Here is a 21,037-nt window from a genome sequence, read left to right on the forward strand (position 1 = left end):
GTAGGAAGAGGGGCAGCTGTACAGATCACATTCTTGCACCACCTTCACTGTCGCCATATCTGAGCATGGCTGGGACAGGCTGCTTCAAAGGGAGGTGGTTTTGTAAGGGGGAGGGGGAGAGCTTGCACTCAGGAAGAGGAAGAGGAAGAGGCAGGGGGTGGTGACATTCCTCAATAAGACAATCCCTACAAAGGAAGAGACGGGGGTGGTGACATTCCTCAATAAGACAATCCCTACAAAGGAAGAGACATGGGTGGTGACATTCCTCAATAAGATGGTCCTATGGGTTGGGTATGTAGTTAAACTTTAAGACAAGGAAATGATCTTTACAGGGGTCTTTGATTTGATAAAATCCTTAACTTGATAAAGTCCCTAACTTGATAAGATTCCTAACTTGGTAATTAAACCTTAAAAAAAAAAAAAAAAAAAGCCAAGGAAATAGTCTTCATAGGGGGGTCTTGTCCTGGCTTTTAAATGTTAACAGAGACAGATAGAGACAAAAAGTGTATAAAACCCTAAAAAAGCAACCATGGGGCACTCAGATTCTTTCTCTACCTGAGTAGCCCGCTAGTCAAGTGTACTTCCACTACTAACCCTCTGCTTGCTAATAAACCTCTGCTCACTTGGCACTGTTGGTCTCAGTGTTTGAATTCTTTCCTACACCGAAGACAAGAACTGAGACCATTCTCCAGTGACAGTTTTATACTGTACTCCCCAGGTCCAAGAATTTCTGGCTGTGTCTCTGCTTGCTGAAGCTGATTCTTCCTTGACATCTTAGAAAAGAGTAAAGACTATTATTCTTCTACTTGCTCCACAAAGAGACAGAATTAAAATTTACTCTCCAAGTCCAGTGTGTTGGTGACCCTGAATCGGGGCTTGGCTGTTATGAGTAACACTGCTGTAGGCATTCACATGTAAGTTTTTGTGTGAACATGTTCGCTTAGGTATATACCTGGAATGGAGTTTCTGGGTCGTGTGGTAATCCTATGTTTAATACTTTGAGGAACCATCAAGCTGTTTTCCAAAGCAGCTGCAACATTTTACATTCCTTTCAGCAACGTTCAAGTGTCAGATTTCTTCACATCCTCACCAACACTTGTTATTTTCCATTTTTAAAATTGTAGCCACTCTAGCGAGTATGAAGTGGTATACTATTGTGGCTTTGGTTGGCATTAATCTAATGACCAATGATGTTGATCATTTTTTCATGTACTAATTGGCCACTTGTATGTATTATTGGGATAAATGTCTATGAGTCCTTTGTACATGTTTTAATTGGGTTTTTTTTTAATGTTGAGTTGTAAGAGTTCTTTATATATTCTGGGTATTAGACTCTTATCAGATACATGATTTGAAAATATTTTCTCCCATTCTGTGGGTTGTTTTCATTTTCTTTTTTAATTTTCATTGTGCTTTAAGTGAAAGTTTACAAATCAAGTCAGTCTCTCATACAAAAATTTATATACACCTTGCTATATACTCCTGGAAACCCTGGTGGCGTAGTGGTTAAGTGCTATGGCTACTAACCAAAGGGTCGGCAGTTCGAATCTGCCAGGCGCTCCTTGGAAGCTCTATGGGGCAGTTCTACTCTGTCCTATAAGGTTGCTATGAGTCGGAATCGACTCGACGGCACTGGGTTTGGTTTGTTTTTTTTTATATACTGCTAGTTGCTCTCCCCTTAATGAGACAGCATATTCCTTCTCTCCACTCTCTATTTTCATGACCATTCAGCCAGCTTCTGACCCCCTCTGCCCTCTCATCTCCCCTCCAGACAGGAGATGCTCACATAGCCTCATGTGTCTACTTGATCCAAGAAGCTCACTCCTCACCAGTATCATTTTCTATCTCATAGTCCAGTCCAATCCCTGTCTGAAGAGTTGGCTTTGGGAATGGTTCCTGTCTTGGGCTAACTGAAGGTCTGGGGACCATGAACACTGGGTCCTTCTAGTCTCAGTCAGACCATTAAGTCTGGTCTTTTTATGAGAATTTGAGGTCTGCATCCCACTGCTCTCCTGCTCCCTCAGGGGTTCTCTGTTGTGTTCCCTGTCAGGGCAGTCATTGGTTGTAGCCAGCCACCATCTAGTTCTTCTGGTCTCAGGCTGATGTAGTCTCTGGTTTATGTAGCCCTTTCTGTCTCTTGGGCTCATAATTACCTTGTGTCTTTGGTGTTCTTCATTCTCCTTTGCTCCAGGTAGGTTGAGACAAATTGATGCATCTTAGGTGGCCGCTTGCTAGTGTTTAAGGCCCCAGACACCACTCTCCAAAGTGGGATGCAGAATGTCTTCTTAATAGATATTATCATGCCAATTGGCCTAAATGTCCCCTGAAACCATGGTCCCCAAATCCCTGCCCCTGCTATGCTGGGCTTCAAAGAGTTCAGTTTATTCAGGAAGCTTCTTTGCTTTTGGTTTAGTCCAGTTGTGCTGAGCTCTCCTGTATTGTGTGTTGTCTTTCTCTTCACCTAAAATAGTTCTTGTCTGCTATCTAATTAGCGAATACCCCTTTCCCTCCCTCCCTCCCCACTCTCGTAACCGTCAAAGAATATTTTCTTCTCTGTTTAAACTATTCCTCAAGTTCTTAGAATAGTAGTCTCATTCAATATTTGTCCTTTTGCAACTGTCTTTTCACTTTCTTGATAGTACCCTTTGATACATAAACTTAGTAATTTTGATGACATCCAATTTATTTGCTTTTTCTTTGTACATTTGGTGTCTTATCTGAACAACCATTGCCTAACAATCCAGGGTCACACAAATTCATACCTTCTAAGAGCTTTTTATAGCTGGACTATGTGAAGAAGAACGAGGTATCAGAACTGGAGGAAGACTCATTAGTAACCTGCATTATGCAGATGTCACAACCTCACTTGCTGAAAGTGAAAAGGACTTGAAACACTTTCTGATGAAGATCAAGGACCATAGCCTTCAGTATGGATTAAGCCTCAACATAAGGAAAACAAAAATCCTCACAACTGGACCAATAAAAAACATCATGATAAATGGGGAAAAGGTTGAAGTTGTCAAGGGTTTCATTTTACTTGAATCCACAATCAACACCCATGGAAGGCGTCAAAAGATGCCTTGCATTGGGCAAATCAGCAAAAGATCTCTTTAAAATGTTGAAAAGCAAAGATGTCACCTTGAAGACTAAGGTATGCCTGATCCAAGCCATGGTGTTTTCAGTCGCCTCCTATGCATGTGAAAGCTGGATGATGAATAAAGAAGATGGAAGAAGAATTGACACCTTGGAATTGTGATGCTGGAGAAGAATATTAAGTATACCATGGACTGCCGAAAGAATGTACAATCTGTCTTGGAAGAAATACAACCAGAATGCTTCTTAGAAGCAAGGATGGTGAGACCACGTCTCACACTCTTTGGACATGTTGTCAGGAGGGGTCAGTCCCTGGAGAAGGACATCATGCTTGGTGAAGTAGAGGGTCAGAGAAAAAGAGGAAGACCCTCAATGAGATGGACTGGCACAGTGGATGCAAGTATGAGCTTAAGCATAACAATGATTGCAAGGATGGCACAGGACTGGGCAGTGTTTTATTCTGTTGTACATAAGGTTGCTATGAGTCGGAACCGACTCAATGGCACCCAACAACAACAATAAGACTTTTACAGCTTTGGCTCTTATATTTAGGTCTTTGATGCATTTTGTGTTAATTTTTATATATGGTGTGAGGTAGGGGTCCAACTCCATTCTTTTGCATATGGATACCCAGTTGCCCCAGCACCATTTATTGAAAAGACTGTTTCACCTTGGATTGTCTTGGTTGAAGTTTTATAGCACATAAAAAATTGAAATCTATTATCTGACTTACTTTTCTTCCAATTTTAAATTCCCCTTAGAGTCATTTCTGATAGTCTTCACTGGTCAGTCAGTACCTCCTAAAATTTTTGTTGATTTTAAATATCATGTCCAAAATGATCTGAAAATAAACACAACAGCTGAGTGTTTAGAAAAATTCTCAAGCAAGTCCTTTGTAAGGAAACACCTGTTTTACAATGACTCTATGCCTTTGTGCATGTGGTACCATTCCCGGAATGCCTCGGTCTCCTCTTTACCATTTAAGACTCAATTTTAATCTCAACTTCCATGGCAAGGTCATCCTAGATCTTCTCTGTTCCCCCATAGAACTTCTATACTTGGTGCTTTGCATGATGATTCTATCGCAGTGATTTTGTAAATTACCTATTTTCATTTCTGTCCCCTCCTTTGCCCTGAACAGATGAAAATGAGACCCTCAGGCTGCAAGCACAGGCCTGGGTTCAGGCCAAATCTATATTAGCCATGTGCTCTTATCCTATTAGCAGGACAGCCTGGCACTGTCTCTCTCTGGGGTGTGGGAATGTGGTGTTAAAAATAATCAAAATTCACTGAAACTTGAATGTAAGTTTATTCTGAGCAGTTATTCTATATGCCTGTAGGGAGATCATTTTAATTCCAGAAAAAGAAACAGCTCAAAGAAGCTAGGTACAATGGAGCTTGTAAAGAGATGCAAACTAAAATCAAACCCATTGCCATCAAGTCGATTGCAACTCATAGCACCCTACAGGACAGAGTAGAACTGCCCCATAGGGTTTTCAAGGAATGACTGATGAATTCAAACTGCCAACCTGTTGGTTAATAGCTCACTTCTTAAACACTGTTCCACCAGGGCTCCTTAAAGAGCCTAAATAAATAAAAACCCGTTGCTGTCAAGTTGATTCTGATTCAAGCGACACAATAGGACAGAGTAGAACTGCCTCATAGGGTTTCCAAGGAGCACCTGGTGGATTCAAACTGCTGACCTTTCGATTAGAACTGTAGCTCTTAACCACTGGGCCACCAGTGGTTCCTTAAAGGGAATAGAAGGGAGAAATATAGAAGATCAACCACTGGCTAATCTTTAATGACTGAGCCACACCTTGCCCCTGTTACTAAGATCAAGGGATATCAGTTCATAAGATAGTCTCTGCCCCTCCACCCAGCCAAATCTTTTGAGATTCAAATTTAGTAACCCTGGCTTCCAACAGGTAAGAAAGGATTTGTAACTTCCAGTGAAAGAAAACCTGCTGGTGACTTAATTTTGGTCAGGGATTTCTTTAAAGTGAATATTTGGTTTTGTGGGTAAGAAAACCCCCAAATCAGAGCAAAGTATTGGCTATCAATTTCTCTCTTTGACAGTAGGAACGTATGGGGTGTCCTGGTTTGTCACACTGATGGCAGACACATCTAGCACTCTGGCATTCAATTTGTGACCCCCAAAATATGTGATGTCAGTCCTAATGCCTACACCTGTGGTTATAGTTCCATTTGGGAATGGGTTTTCTTCATTATGTTAATGAGACAGTACTAGTGTATGGTGTGCCTTAGTCAATCTCTTTTGAGATATAAAAGAGCAGATTAAACAAGGAAGCACAAGCAGAGTTGGGGAAAGATAGATGCCATGCCACATGAGATCTCCAAGAAGTCAATAAACAGAAGCTGGAAAGTGACAAGGACCTTCCCCCAGAAACAATAGAGACGGAAAGACTTCCCCTAGAGCCTGCACCCTGAATTCTGACTTCTAGCTTCCTAAACAGTGAGAAAATTAATTTCTGTTTGTTAAAACTACCCACTTGTGGTATTTCTATTATAGCAGCACTATATAACTAAGAACAAGAACTGATCATTCCATAATGGGCAAGACAATCTTCCACAGTGGAGAATTATCCTACCTCCAATGCAGTGTGGTGCCTCCTTTGGGAAACCCTGACTCCTAATGGAAAACTTATTATAAGTTTAAAGAAAAATCCCAGAAGTTTGAAGACATCAGTCATATAATCAGTGAAGGTGAATTAGTATTCTCAGAAATTAGGAGTTGGATATGTGGTCAGTCCAGCAGGCTATCTATAATGAATGGGTGAAGACTGCTCAACTCCCTACCCTTCTCCTTCCTCTGGAACCATTTTCCCAGGTACACAGGGAATCAGAGGATGGCTCGTCTTGTCCCATTTATGTTCTCTACCTCTAGTAATTTACTCCTTAGTTTCTCTTCCGGTCCACCCATTCCCAGCTCAGTCCTTTACCAGGTCATTGAGGATGGACCCTTGGTCTCAGTGGACCCCTGGTCTCAGTGCAGCTGGTCCTACCCATGGTACACAGCTCAGCTTCCTGAAGGGTCTGGCCTTCACTCAATAACTGGCAAAGTCTCTGCTTATCCTCTGGGATTGGTTTCTGCCTTGCCTCCAGGGTTTGTGTGAGTAGGCCCCTTTTATAGGTTGAATTGCGTCCCCCTCAAGCCTATGTTGAAATCCTAGTCCTGAACTTGTGAATGAGACCTTGTTCAGAAATAGAGTTTTTCTTTAATTAGTTGAATTAAAAAAAGTTATACCAGAGTAGGGTGGGTCCTGTTCCTAATCCCCTCTGAGTTTTATAAAAGTGAAAGACAGTCAGACAGTCACACATAAGAGGAAGACGCCCTATGAAGATACATCTCAAGGCAGAAGCTGAAAGAGATAAGGAAGGGTCCTCCCCTAGATTTACCTGAATTTAGACTTCCAGCCTCCAAAACTGTGAGAGAATACAAGTCTGTTATTTAAAGCCACCCATTTTTAGCATTTTGTAGTGGCAGCCCTAGGGTGCTAAGACAGACCCGTTCTATCCAGCTCCCATGCCCTCCACCCCAGCCATCACACAAGTCTACACATGCTTTTGATATTCTGATTCTTTCACTCATGTTGTGGCATCAACCTGAAGAGATTTATCCTTTTCCTCCAGACCTTGGCCACGTCCCATTTAATGGGAGGAATGGTTCCTTCTCCCACCTTCACCCAAAGCTCAACGCCTACAGCAGTTTGGACCTCCATGTGTTCATGCCAGTGTTTGCTCACACATACTCATATGTTAGACTCTGTTGCTTCACATGCATAAAACTTATTTCCACAGTAATAACAGAAAGCTGGCCAAGGACAGGGGTCAGATCACACGTCTCCTAGTTTCTCCAGTATGTAGTCCATACTGTGCACATAGTAGGAGGTCAGATAAAGTTATTGATGAATTAGATTGAATGTATTTATCTAAATTCTTACTAAATGTTATGGATTAATTTGTGTTCCCCCCAAAATACGTGTAGAGATCTTAAACCCTGTACCTATAAATATGACCCTGTTAGGAAATTAAGGTTTTCTGTTGTTATGTTAATTAGGTCATACCAGAGTACTGTGGGTCCCAAACCTAATTACTTCTGAATTATGAAAAGAGCAAAATAGATGCAGAGACACACACATTGGGAGACAGACACTAAAAAATGCCAAAGATCACCAGGAGACCCCAGAAACCAGGAGGGACGTCCACAGAAGGACCAGACATGGCCCAGGCCTGATGTGGACTTTTAGCCTCCAGAACCATGAGAAAATACATTTTCCTTCTTTAAAGACACCCTCTTGTGGTGTTACTTTGTGGCAGCACTAGGAAATTAAGACACTAAACTGATAATATTTTTAGCCTTTGTGATTTTGGGGACAGCTTTCTCTAACCTCATGGTGTTATGGGACATTTGAAACTTGTAGGGCTCCAAGGACTTAGGGCGAGTAGTTGTTGTTGTTAGGTGCCGTTGAGTCAGTTCAGACTCACAGCAAACCTATGTAAAACAGAATGAAACACTGTTTCTGTGCCATCCTCACAATTGTTGTTATGCTTGAGCCCATTGTTGCAGCCACGGTGTCAACCCATCTCATTGAGAGTCTTCCTTTTTTTTGCTGACTCTCTACTTTACCAAGCATAATGTCCTTCTCCAAGGGCTGATCCCTCCTGATAACATGAGAACTGAGTAAAAGGGAGAAAAAACAAGAGGAGGAATAGGAGCATATTCCTGGGGAGGTTTCTGGAATAAAGGTTCTTGAGTATATGATCTTAGAAACCACAGCTTTGTGGTCCTGGTGGTCAAGCCAGAGCTGCTGGTTTCCGAGGACTGTGTGCACACTTGCCTCTGAAGACCAGTTGTGCTGCGATCTGAGACGCCGCAAAAATGCCTTGCATGATTAAAACCAAAGCATGACTCCAGGACAGAAATTCCTGGCACACACTGGCTTAAGGTGAATCTCAGGGAAAGCAGGATTTTTCTTTACTAGAAACCCCTTTCTCTGTTAAGGAGGAATGCTTACTCAGTGTCTTCTTGTTGGGCTCACTGCTCGCTTAGCCCAGGTTTGTAAATTTTTATGGCTGGGTTGGAGAAAAGAAAAGGTATTTTCAAAGATTAGCTGTGTTTTGCTTTGTCAGAAAATAGCAATCGAAGAGTGATTTAAGGAGCTCCGAGATATGTGTACAAAGTTTACTTTTTTAAATGGTAATGAATCATGACTGAGTTATAGGCAACTCTATCATAACATCTTACATTTACAGAGCTTCAACTTTTCAAAGTGTTTTTATTCCATTATATAGTTGCTTTTCTTTATGTTCATAAGGCACCCATTTTATAGAGAAAGCTGTATCCCAGCACACTAGCTCCTCACGGCTAAATGGTAACAGACTCCTACGTGGACGTGATGAGGTGGTGATTCTGTGGGACACATAATGAGATACGTCTCAGGTGCCAAATGAAGAGAGATAATGAAAAGATTCTGTGCCCAAAGACCACGTGGGGAGCCGGGGACACAGGGAGACTGTGGGGATGGTTGCAGCTTTGCAGGGAAGGCACAGTGTTGGAGGACCTGGCTACAGAGGAAATGGGGTGGGGAGGATGGGGAGAGCCCCTGGAATCAGGATGGGCTTTATTTTTCTACATCTTTGACTCAGTTGGATTTAAAATAGGTAAAGAAAATATTAAAGCAAGCTTAGCTGCCAAAATCATAATGTTCTAAGGTAGAAATTGGAAAACACATTGAAAAATTATGTGGTGTCATCGTAGAAATATCATTCCTCTAATTCAGAGTCAAAGAAGGGACTTCATCCTTTACAAGACCTTGAAAACCACTAGGGTCATAAGTATTTGCCTCTTGTGGAGCCTGCATAGAGAGGCCCTTACAACACCTTGACCAAGTGAATCCAAATGTGGCATTTTCCACATACAGCCTGTTCCCCAGCTCTTTCTCTCAGCCTTACGGCCTTTCTCAAATAAACCTGAACCCAGGGTAGCAGTGACTATAGGGGAAAATGTGCTGAACAAAACAACATCTGGAAGTGGTCAGAAAATCCAGAGTACATTGTCATCCTGCCCCGGGAAGTGCGGGTGTTGATACTCACAGAGATTTCCAAGTCTTGCTAAAAAGGTTCTGAAGGAGAGGGAAACTGTGGTCCTTAAAGAAGTAGGCGAAAACATTCCATCCCCAGTTTCTTTAACTCTTGGCTCACAATAAAGGTACGTTGGAGATGCAGAAAACCACTGCACTAGGGCCAGCCCCCAAGAGGACCCAACCATGGCCTGACACCTTGTATTTGCATGGTGAGACCTACACACGAAAGGGAGCGATTGATGTGAACAATGCTGACTGCAGGCTTACAAGTTCTATCCTTGCTGCCAGAGGCACTAGAGAAGGAGTGTTACTGGGATAGTCCTATTTCCTCACTGTGGTTTCAGTTTTTCCAAAATTTAGAGGAATACCACTTTTTGTAGGCAGTGCTGACATGCTGTGCCCTAAGTTAAAATATTAATGGAACTAAAGCAACTGTGCATTCAGGTTGCTCTGTGATGACAAAAAATTTCCACTAATTGTTATGCCTAGGACCTTAAGACATGGTGGTGCCAAATGGGCAACAGAACAAAATGTTGCCTGGTCCTGTACCGTCTTCAGAATTGTTGGTGTGCTCTAGTCCATTGTTGCAGCCACTGTGTATTCTGAGTGATTTCCAACCTCGGGGGCTCATCTTACAGCAGACAATATTCTGTTGTGATCCATACAGCTTTTATTGGCTAATTTTTGGAAGTGGATTACCTGGCCTTTCTTCTTAGTCTGTCTTAGTCTAGAAGCTCTGCTGAAACCTGTGCACCATATGTTACCCTTATGGTATTGGAAATCCTGGTGGCATGTTGTTGTTGTTAGGTGCTGTTGAGTCAGTTCCAACTCATAGTGACCCCATGAACAACAGAACGAAATACTGCCTGGTCCTGTGCCATCCTCACAATTGTTGCTATGCTTGAGCCCATTGTTGCAGCCACTGTGTCAATTCATCTCATCGAGTTCTTCCTCTTTTTCACTGAGCCTCTACTTTACCAAGCATGATGTCCTTCCCAGGGACTGATCCTTCCTGATAACACGTCTTAAGTATGTGAGACATAGTCTAGCTATTCTTACCACTAAGGAGCATTCTGGTTGTACTTCTTCCAAGACATATTTGTTCTTTTTTTTGGCAGTCCATGGCATATTCAATATTCTTCTCCAGTACCACAATTCAAAGGCTTCAATTCTTTGGTCTTCCTTATTCATCGTCCAGCTTTCGCATACATATGATGCGATTGAAAACACCGTGGCTTGGGTCAGGCGCACCTTAGTCTTCAAGGTGACATCTTTGCATTTCAACATTTTAAAGAGGTCTTTTGCAGATTTTCCCAACGCAATACATCTTTTCATTTCTTGACTACTGCTTCCATGGGTGTTGTCTTAGTCATCTAGTGCTGCTATAACAAAAATACTGTAAGCGGATGGCTTTAACAAAGAGAAGTTTATTCTCTCACAGTCCAGTAGGCTAGAAGTGTGATTTCAGAGTGATAGCTCCAGAGGAAATCTTTATCTCTCTGTTGTTTCTGGAGGAAGGTCCTTGTCATCAGTCTTCCCTTGATCTGGGAGCATCTCAGCACAGGAACCTCAGGTGCAAAGGATGCGCTCTGCTCCCAGCACTACTTTCTTCGTGGTATGAGGTTATCATGACTCTCTGCTCACTTCTCTCTTTTATATCTCAAGAGAGATGGGCTTAAAACAGTATCCAATCCTTAGATCTCATTAATATAAATGCTGCTAATACATCCCATTTCAAAAGGTAGCATATGATCAGGAAGCAATGGTACTAGAGGAAGAAGTCCAAGCTGCTCTGAAGGCGTTGGTGAAAAACAAGGCTTCAGGAATTGATGGAATATCAACTGAGATGTTTCAATAAACAGATGCAGTGCTGGAGGTGCTCACTCGTCTATGCCAAGAAATAAGGAAGAAAGCTTCCTGGTCAACTGATTGGAAGAGATCCATATTTATGCCTATTCCTAAGAAAGGTGATCCAACCAAATGTGGAAATTATAGAACAGTATCATTAATATCACCCGCGATTCTGACTCATAGCGATCCTATAGGACACAGTAGAACTGCCCCATACAGTTTCCAAGGAGTGCCTGGCAGATTCGAACTGTTGACCTCTTGGTTTGCAGCCATAGCACTTAACAACTATGCCCCCCGGGTTTCCTCATTAATATCACACACAAGCAAAATTTCGCTGAAGATCATTCAAAAACAGCTGCAGCAGTATATCGACAGGGAACTGCCAGAAATTCAGGCTGGTTTCAGAAGAGGAAGAGGAACCAGGGATATCACTGCTGATGTCAGATGCATCCCGGCTGAAAGCAAAGAATACCAGAAGGATGTTTACCTGTGTTTTATCGACCATGCAAAGGCATTTGACTGTGTGGATCATAACAAATTACGGATAATATTGCGAAGAGTGGGAATTCCCGAACACTTAATTGTCCTCATGAGGAACATTTACATAGATCAAGAGGCAGTTGTTTGGACAGAACAAGGGGATACTGATTGGCTTAAAGTCAGGGAAGGTATACGACAGGTGAAAGGTATATCCTTTCACCATACCTATTCAACTTGTATACTGAGCAAATAATCCAAGAAGCTGGACTATATGAAGAAGAATGGGGTATCAGGATTGGAGGAAGACTCCTTAACGATCTGGGTTATACAGATGACACAATCTTGCTTGCTGAAAGTGAAAAGGACTTGAAGCACTTACTAATGAAGATCAAAGACCACAGTCTTCAGTATGGATTGCACCTCGACATAAAGAAAACAAAAATCCTCAAAACTGGACCGATGAACAACATCATGATAAACGGAGAAAAGATTGAAGTTGTCAAAGACTTGGTTTTACGTGGATCCACAATCAACAGCCATGGAAGCAGCAGTCAAGAAATCAAGAGATACATTGCATTGGGTAAATCTCCTGCAAAGGACCTCTTTAAAGTGTTGAAGAGCAAAGATGTCACCTTGAAGGCTAAGGTGCACCTCACCCAAGCCATGGTATTTTTAATCACATCATATGCACGTGAAAGGTGGACGATGAATAAGGAAGACCGAAGAAGAATTGACACCTTTGAATTGTGGTGTTGGCGAAGAATATTGAATACACCGTGGATTGCCAAAAGAACAAACGAATCTGTCTTAGAAGAAGTGCAGCCAGCATGCTCCTTAGAAGCAAGGATGGTAAGACTGCATCTTACATTCTTCGGACATGTCAGGAGGGATCAGTCCCTGGAGAAGGACATCATGCCTGTCAAAGTACGGGGTCAGCAGAAAAGAGGAAGACCCTCAACGAGGTGGATTGACACAGTGGCTGCAACAATGAGCTCAAGAATAACGATTGTAAGGATGGCACAGGACCGGGCAGTGTTTCGTTCTGTTGTGCATAGGGTCGCTATGAGTTGGAACTGACTCTATGGCACTTAACAACAACAACAATAATCAATCCCATTGTATCATAGTGATAGGATTTACAACACTTAGAGAAATCACATCAGATAATAAAATGGTAGACTATCATACAATCATACAAGGGAATCATGACTCTGCCAAGTTGACAGATATTTTGGGGAGATACAATTCAACCTGTGACAGGTGTTGATTGTGGAACCAAGTAAAATGAAATCTTTTACAATCTTAATCTTTTCTCCGTTTATCATGATGTTGCTTACTGGTCCAGTTGTGAGGATTTTTGTTTACTTTATGTTGAGATGTGATCCATACTGAAGGCTGTAGTCTCTGATCTTCATCAGTAAGTGCTTCAGGTCCTCTTCACTTTCAGCAAGCAAGGTTGTGTCTTCTGCATAACGCAGGGTGTTAATGAGTTTTCCTCTAATTCTGTTGCCCTGTTCTTCTTCATATAGTCCAGCTTCTCAGATTATTTGCTCAACATACAGATTGAATAAGTATGGTGAAAGGATATAACCCTGACGCACACCTTTCCTGACTTTAAACCATGCAGTATCCTCTTGTTCTTTTTGAATGACTGCCTCTTGATCCATGTACAAATTCCTCATGAGCACAATTAAGCGTTCCAGAATTCCCGTTCTCCACAATGTTATGTATAGTTTTTTATGATCTGCACAGTTGAATGCCTTAGCATAGTCAATAAAACGCAGGTAAACATCTCTGTGGTATTCTCTGCTTTCAGGCACTGACATCAGCAATGATATCCATTGCTCCACATCCTTTTCTGAAGCTGGCTTGAATTTCTGGCAATTCCCTGTCAATATACTGCAGCAACTGCTTGTGAATGATCGTCAGCAAAATTTTACTTGTGTGTGATGGTAATGATATTGTTTGATAATTTCTGCATTCAGGTGGGATCACCTTTCTTGGGAATAGGCATAAATATGGATCTCTTCCAGTAGGTTGGCCAGTAAGCTGTCTTCCAAATTTCTTGATGTAGACGAGTGAGCACTTCCAACGCTGCATCCGTTTGTTGAAACATCTGAATTGGAATTCCATCAATTCCTGGAGCCTTGTTTTTCACTAATGCCTTCAGAGCAGCTTGGGCTTCTTCCTTCAGTACCATCAGTTCCTGATCATACTTTACCTCCTGAAATGGTTGAACCTCGACCAATTCCTTTTGGTATAGTGATTCTGTGTATTCCTCCCATCTTCTTTTGATGGTTCCTGTGTCATTTATTATTTTCCTAGTAGAATCCTTCAAAATTGCTACTCGAGGCTTGAATTTTTTCTTCAGTTCTTTCAGCTTGAGAAATGCTGAGGGTGTTCTTCCTTTTTGGTTTTCTATTTCCAGGTCTTTGCACACGTCATCATAATACTTTGTCTTCTCGAGCTGCCCTTTGATATCGTCTTTTCAACTCTTCATCATTTTTTCCTTTTGCTTTAGCTACTTGATGTTCAAAAGCAAGTTTCAGAGTCTCTTCTGACATCCATTTCAATCTTTTCTTTCTTTCTTGTCTTTTTAATGACCTCTTGCTTTCTTCATATATGATGTCCTTGATTTCATTCCACAACTGGTCTGGTCTTTGGTCATTAGTGTTCAATGTGTCAAATCTATTCTGTCTGCCATGGGTGACCCTGGTGGTATTTGAATACTGGCGGCATAGCTTCCAGCATCTCAGTAACATGCAAGCCACCACTGTCAGATGGATGGTGGCCTTATGACGTATATGACCACACATCATTGAAAACAGCATAAGTTTTTTTTTTTTTTTCCTTCCTTCTTTATTTTTTACCCTTCATCCTTCATTTAAATTTACCAAGGGCTTCACTGCGGCAAAAGTGAATATACATCTATTATTTGAAGAAAAAAAAATGTATATATAAGAAAAAAAAAAACTTATCCATTTTGAGCTTGAAGAAAGAGGATGTGGAAAAGAACTTGATTTTTGTTTTTTGCAAATCTTACAATGTCACCCCTCCCATACCTTGCCACACACATATACAGGTGATAGAGTGTTTGTGTGTGTGTGTGTGTGTGTGTGTGTGTGAGAGAGAGAGAGAGAGAGAGAGTTCGTGCAGTGTGTTAGAAGAGGGAGATTTAGGATACTCAAAGGTCTGGGAGGAACCCTGGTGGTGCAGTGGTTAAGTGGTTGGCTGCGAACCGAAAGGTCAGGGGTTTGAACTCACTAGTTGCTCCAAGGGAGAAATATGTGACAGTCTGCTTCCGTAAAGACTACAGCCTTTGGCAACTGCCACAAACTAGAGGCATGGAACAGTTTCTTTCTCAAAGCCCCCAGAAGGAATGAACACAGCTGAGACCCTGATTTTGACTTCTAGCCTCCAGAACTGTGAGAAAATAAATGCCTGTACTTTAAAGCAAAAAAAAAAAAAAAAAGATCCCAGCCTTGGAAACCTTATGGGGCCAGTTCTACCTTGTCCTATACGGTTGGTATGAGTCAGAACTGGGTTGATGGCAAAGGGTTTTGTTTAAAGCTTGAAGGGTACAGAAGTGTGTCAAAGTAAGGTATGCTTCAGAGCTGTTAACACCCCCTCAAACCTGAAGGGATAGAGTTAAATCTCCACAAATAACTGGTCAGCTTCCCCTCAGGCACTGGACTCAGAGGTAAGAATCAGATGTTTAGATGTGCCTAGCTACAGAAGACAAATACACACAGGGACCCCAGCTGCATTTGTAGACAGCCACCTTCAGAGCACAGCTTTTAGACCTGCAGGTGCCCCAGGGGGAGCATGGTTTTCTGCTTTCATGAGAAGAGGGAGCTGTTGGCCCACACTTGCAGATTCCTGTGGGTTAAATGAACCAGAGAAAAGGGAGCTGGGGAATGATGGAGACAGATGTGGCAGCCACATTCATCTTGACAGCATTGAGCCCACCTGTTCTGGGGAGATCAGCCTACTTTCCTTGGCCTCTGCAAGGAGGGTAGTGACCACCAGATGTGCAGCTAAAGCAGGCAGACATGTGCATCCTGGTCCTCCACACATCCTATGCCATCCACCTGGCAGGGCTGATCAGGGCTGGGCTCCCATCAGTGTCTAGCACTCACTTGACTCTTAGCCACAGAGCACACTGGTGTTGCTGGGTTTCTGTCCAGACTCCAGTTTAGAGTTCCCATAATTTGCAAACTCACCACACACTCCTTGTGCGTGTCAGCCCCCAGCTTTGGAGTCAGCAGCCTGGGCCAGCTGTGAACCACCCAGTTAGAACTCTCCATCCGCGTGAGGCATGGCCTGGATGCTGGTGCTGCAGGGGGAGCACTGGCCGGCTCTGTGCAGACGCCAGGGTGATGGGAGGGAGCCAGCTGGCTGTCAGACACGTAAGACAGGCACGGGGACTGGGTCAGACTCCTGGTGTGGACGACTAGCAGGAGGAGTCTCAGCATTCACTGCCTTTGGTCTCCTCCTCTGCCAGGTGTACAGGTAGCCATGGACTTCCTGATCTCAACTGTACCCACCTGGCTTCTCAGAATTATAGGTGGTTTCTTCTCCGACTATGACTTCAAGTCTGTGAGTATAAGCATAAGGATTTCAACAGGCATCCCAGGCAATCCTTAAAAATTCCCCAGAGACCTCTTTATCCAGCTTCCAAAATAGAGAGGGAGAACTTTTCTCTCCATTTAGCTATGGTCCGTGGACTGAGTGAGCTTTTGTTTCAGGGTGGTCTCATGAATTTCAGCAAAAAAATAAAATAAAACCAATTGCTGCTTAATCAACTCTGATGCATGGCGACCTCATGTGTGGCAGAGTAGAATGGTGCTCCACAGGGTTTTCAATGGCTGATTTTTTGGAAGTAGATTGCCAGGTCTTTTTTCTGAGATGCCTTTGGGTGGACTCGAACTTCTAATCTTTCAGTTAGCAGCTGAATACATTAACTCTTTGCACCACCCATGGGCTACTTACAGTAAAAATCATTCTAATAGCAACCATAATGGGAAGCCTAGCATCTCAGAATTTTTGAAGAACTTGAGTAATCTAATTACTATTATAGATAATTATACCAACACCCAGTAAGGTGACACACAGAATTAATATAACAACCATCACCCTGTAGGATGCTCATGGGGTAGAACTATGTCTTAGGTGATTGGAACACTAAAGCAAGCACAATGGCTGGCACATAGTAGGTGCTTTAGGTGAAATTATTGTACCCTGTCATGGATGTGTACTACACAACTCACCATGGCCATCTGCCTCCCTGCAGAAGTTCACTTCCCTGTGCCATTGATGCTGGGTTGACCGAGTGCCTGGCTCTGGCCAGTGGGGTATGAGACCTGGTGAGAGTGTGCCCCTTCTGAGCAGCGGCACTAAGAGGCCGCCAGGATTTCCAGGGATTTCTTACTCTTTTTTTTTTTTTTTCTTACTCACCCTGTTCCCTCCAGTGTGCCCTGGGTGGGGCTGTTCTTCAATCCAGATTTGGGACTAAAGAAAAAGCTAGGGCAGGCTGGCTTCCTGGCTTTGAGAAATGCTTGTGGCAGGAACTGACCCCACTGTCAAAGAGACCAGACTAGGCCTCGGCCCTATCAGAGGCATAAGTTTCACTGCCCAGCACTTAATAAAGACCTGAACTGGACTGTGGTCTGAGTTTCCAAATGCCATTTGGAATTACAAAGAAGTGGAACCCACAGGATATTTGTGGGTGTGTGGGGCAAGGCGTGTTTTTATAAGAAGAGCGCAGGCAGGTTCTGGAGTGTTGGGGAGCTTTCCTTCACTTTTTGAACTCTTTCTGCTGACCTTCTCTGGTGGGGTTGCTGTGTTTCAAGCTGCCATTGTTTTTAGTGTAGGGAGCATTTGGGGAGCTGGATGTAGCAGGCAGCAGGGTGACTACTGTTTGGGTTTATCTGGATGGTGCTTGTCCTCCCTCCCCTCCTCAGCCTCTGCTCTGTTTTGTCTGGGCTCCTTGCCTCAGTCTGGAATTTCTGGGGGCTGCGCTGAGTCTGACGTGTCTTGTGGTTCTGGCCAGGACAGACAGCCTTTGCCCTGGGTGCTCGGTGAGATCACCTCTGCCCTACCCCCTGGGGATTGAGCAGCAGCACCTGGAGGAATTCCTAGGGAGCCTGTGTAACTGAGAACAAAGGCTTTCTGTGAAGCCTGTCATTGCCTCTGAAGGTAACTGAGAAACAAGCAAAGAGGAAAAAATGCCATAAAAAGTCCACCGTGACAGATGAAGCCCAGGTCTTGCAAAACCAGATAGTGTATCTGAATGTCAACATATAAATCAGCCCGTGTGCTACTAAGATTGTAAAGACATTGTGTGCCTCTCCGTCAGCCCAGTCCCCTTGTCCTCCCTCTGAGAATGCAGCGTGGGATCATGCAAGTATTCACTGGGATTTGGATCAAAAAAGACCCCTGGAGGTCCAGAGCCAGAAGGGCTGTCGCTTACCTGCAGTTTCAGAGCACCGGTGCCCTGCGACAGGGCGGATATCATCTTTTTACAAGTTCTTTCAAGTGGAGAAACCTCCCGCACATTATTTTCATAAGCTCGCTATACCAATATTTTTTTTTACATGTTGCTGACTTCAAATTCAACTTTTTTTTTTCTTTCTGTCCAACAGATTTAATGTTACTGGGATAAAACTGATCTCACAGAAACTTCAATTAAGGTAAGAATTTTCCTAAACAAAGTTCATTCAACGGGGAACTGAACGGGTTCATGATGGAAATGGGATGCCATGCTGAAACCAAGGAGTGTGAATGCCCGAAGAGCTAGAAATTAGTAAGAAATGATGCTAGGCCTAAAACTACAAGAACAAGATGTTGTTTATATTTTATTGCTTTCATAAACCTTAAACTGAAACATAATTTTTAATAATTAATGTCTTTGAAGTCAACAAATAAAAGTCAACAGAAGAAATTGTATTTTCACCTTAAAATAGGCCATTTTAATTTCTTCATTCATTATCATCATCATCTGACTCTTGGAACCCTTCAAAGTCAATCCCTTGTCACTATCATCATTGAAATATCTCAGGTCTGCCTGTAGATATTCTTCCGTGACTTCTTATAGTCACACCACTGAGCTTTTTGGCAAGCCAAGCCCCCAACCTGAGTCGTCTAGTTAGTATTTAGGAACCTACCAAGAGTCATTTCATTAGCATAAACTCTGTGGGGCTCTGTGGTCTGAAGGGCTCATCATCAAAAACAAAGACGCTCAGGAAACCCTAAGGGTTTAGCAGCTACCTCCCAGAAACCAGAGATAGAGGCCAGCCTATTCTTTATCCCACTCAATCAATACTAGTTACTGATGGGCTTCAGTAGGTTCGAGGTTCCAATCGATGACTCAAAAATGATGGGGATATAATTATCAACTTAATAGAAAAAGTAATAGGATCAAAAACGAATTAATTCAAATTAATAGATTTGAAAATAAACAGTTTCAACTGTTTATTTTCTGATTATGAGGGACTACCAAACTCAATCTTTGACTTCTTGACCATGGCTTATACATTTATTACACAAATATGATCAAAAGTAGCATTTTCGGATTATTAAATGAGCATTAATGAGACTGAAATTCACTTCTGGAAATATCACCAGACATGCAAGGTATATGCATGGGTGCTCTATGCGAGAACTCTTTTACATAATTTTGTCATTTCTGGGTATTACAATGTGTGTGCATGTTATTTGCCTAGGCGCACTATTTACCAAAAAATACGGTAGTCATAAAAATGGAGGGAAAATGAATAGTGAGCATCTTTCAATACATATGTGCCTAGAAGTCAAGACAGTCATACAAGAAGAGGAGGCTAAGGTGGATGGGGGATCATTTCCTCTTGACATAGGATTTTGACTTCTTCCCACGGGAGCCAAAAACTTTGTACTGAGAACTTTTTTCCAGTTAAAGCATTGAGACTGCCTGAGGATCAAATATTTTCAGGAGCAACTAATTAAGGTTGAGAAAAATCCCAAATTGCATCACTCCTGAAGAGATAAGAGATTCTCTATGGACCAGCTATTTCTAGGTACTGGAGTAGGGCGAGTAGGGTGGGATCCAGGGACAGTGGATGATTACAGGCATTGCACCTGTCATAGAGCCTTTGAGGAGCTCTCAGAACTGTAGGGGAACAAGAAACGCCTGTGGGCAAAGTCATCTAGCATGTGGCTGGCATGAAGACCTATGAGAAGAGAGGAGACGTCATAGGCTGGTCTGGGATAGATGAAGTTGGGCTTCATTTGGGGAGTACTTTGAGATGATGGGAGACAGCTGGAGCAAAGGCACAGAGGTTGGAATGGGCTAGAAGCTGACCAGTCCAACAGGGAAAGGGACCATGTGGGGAGAAGAATAAAGGTACATTCGGACCACAGTGAGGGGCTAGAGCAGGGGAGGTGCTTGCTATTGCCACTGAGTCCTTCTGCTCAGGAGTTCAAATCTAACCTTGCCTCTTAAAGGCTCTCAGGTCTGCGACAGAGTTGTGAGCTACTTCTCATCGCATGGACCCATGATGGTGCCTTCTCGAGGGTTTCACACACGAAGAGCGCATCATAGGGCTTGTTCTTGTTGTTAGGTGCCATCAAGTCGGTTCGGACTCATAGGGACCCTATGCACAACAGAACGAAACACTGCCCGGTCCTGCGCCATCCTCACAATCGTTGTAACGCTTGAGCTCATTGTTGCAGCCGCCTTGTTGAGGGTCTTCATATGGCTTGGCATGTCGAAATGTGAAGTGCGTGTTAAAGCAAATGCAGCCCATGGCACCTTGCTGCTGAAATTTCGGCAAGAGGAAGCAGGCAGCGGCTTTGGCCAGTCTAAACAAGACTTGACAACATTCCCTTGTGGGGGTGTGGGAGACTCATCAGAGGTGCAGATCGGAGGGGCTGACTCCCGTTGGAGACAACCTGGCCTCAGGTGAGGAAGGCTGACCGTGTGCTGGCTGATGAGCCCCACAGCCTGGTAATGCCTGGCCCCAGGGAGTCTCTGCTCATCTGCTGCCCAGCAACTCCTTCCAGCCAGCGAAGAGCCCAGATCAGACCACAGCACCCCATTATGCTCTTTTCCCAGCATTTGGTCCTCTTGCTTATGTTCTTAACCCATTTTAAATGCTCAGGTTGAAGGCGGTTGCACTTCTCTCCCTGAGAGGGAAATCGCTCTCCTCTGCCTGTACTTGTCTTAGATGTGTGGTCTGTCTTGCACTATATCAATCTGTATACTTACCTAATTTTCTCTCATAGTATATAATGTCCTGAAGGCAGAGACCACATCTTGGTCACTTTTGCATCCTTTACCTGCATACCAGTAGGTGTGCAATAAAGATTATTGAAAATGTGTTTTAAGAAGAGATTTGGAGAGCTGCCTACTGCCTTAGTGAAGCAAAGGAACTGTGGCTCTGGGTTACTCTGGGCAGCTCTGGGGAGCTCTGAGCTTTGGAATAAGCTACCCCAAGTCTATCAGTTTCCCAGCTCAGCCCATTCCTTTC

General features: G+C 43.1%; 1 protein-coding gene across 1 annotated transcript in view; it reads left to right on the forward strand.

The window, feature by feature from the left end:
• LOC126062905 (uncharacterized) overlaps nucleotides 1-21,037 on the forward strand; it is a 150,924-nt gene that overhangs the window by 125,308 nt on the left and 4,579 nt on the right. The window contains exon 3 of the mRNA XM_049860990.1: nucleotides 18,176-18,223. Within this exon, the coding sequence (XP_049716947.1) occupies nucleotides 18,176-18,195 (20 nt within the window). The 3' untranslated portion in view covers nucleotides 18,196-18,223. The remainder of the gene's footprint in view (nucleotides 1-18,175; nucleotides 18,224-21,037) is intronic.

Source organism: Elephas maximus, chromosome 2, assembly GCF_024166365.1.
Source record: "Elephas maximus indicus isolate mEleMax1 chromosome 2, mEleMax1 primary haplotype, whole genome shotgun sequence".
Taxonomy (NCBI): Eukaryota; Metazoa; Chordata; class Mammalia; order Proboscidea; family Elephantidae; genus Elephas; species Elephas maximus.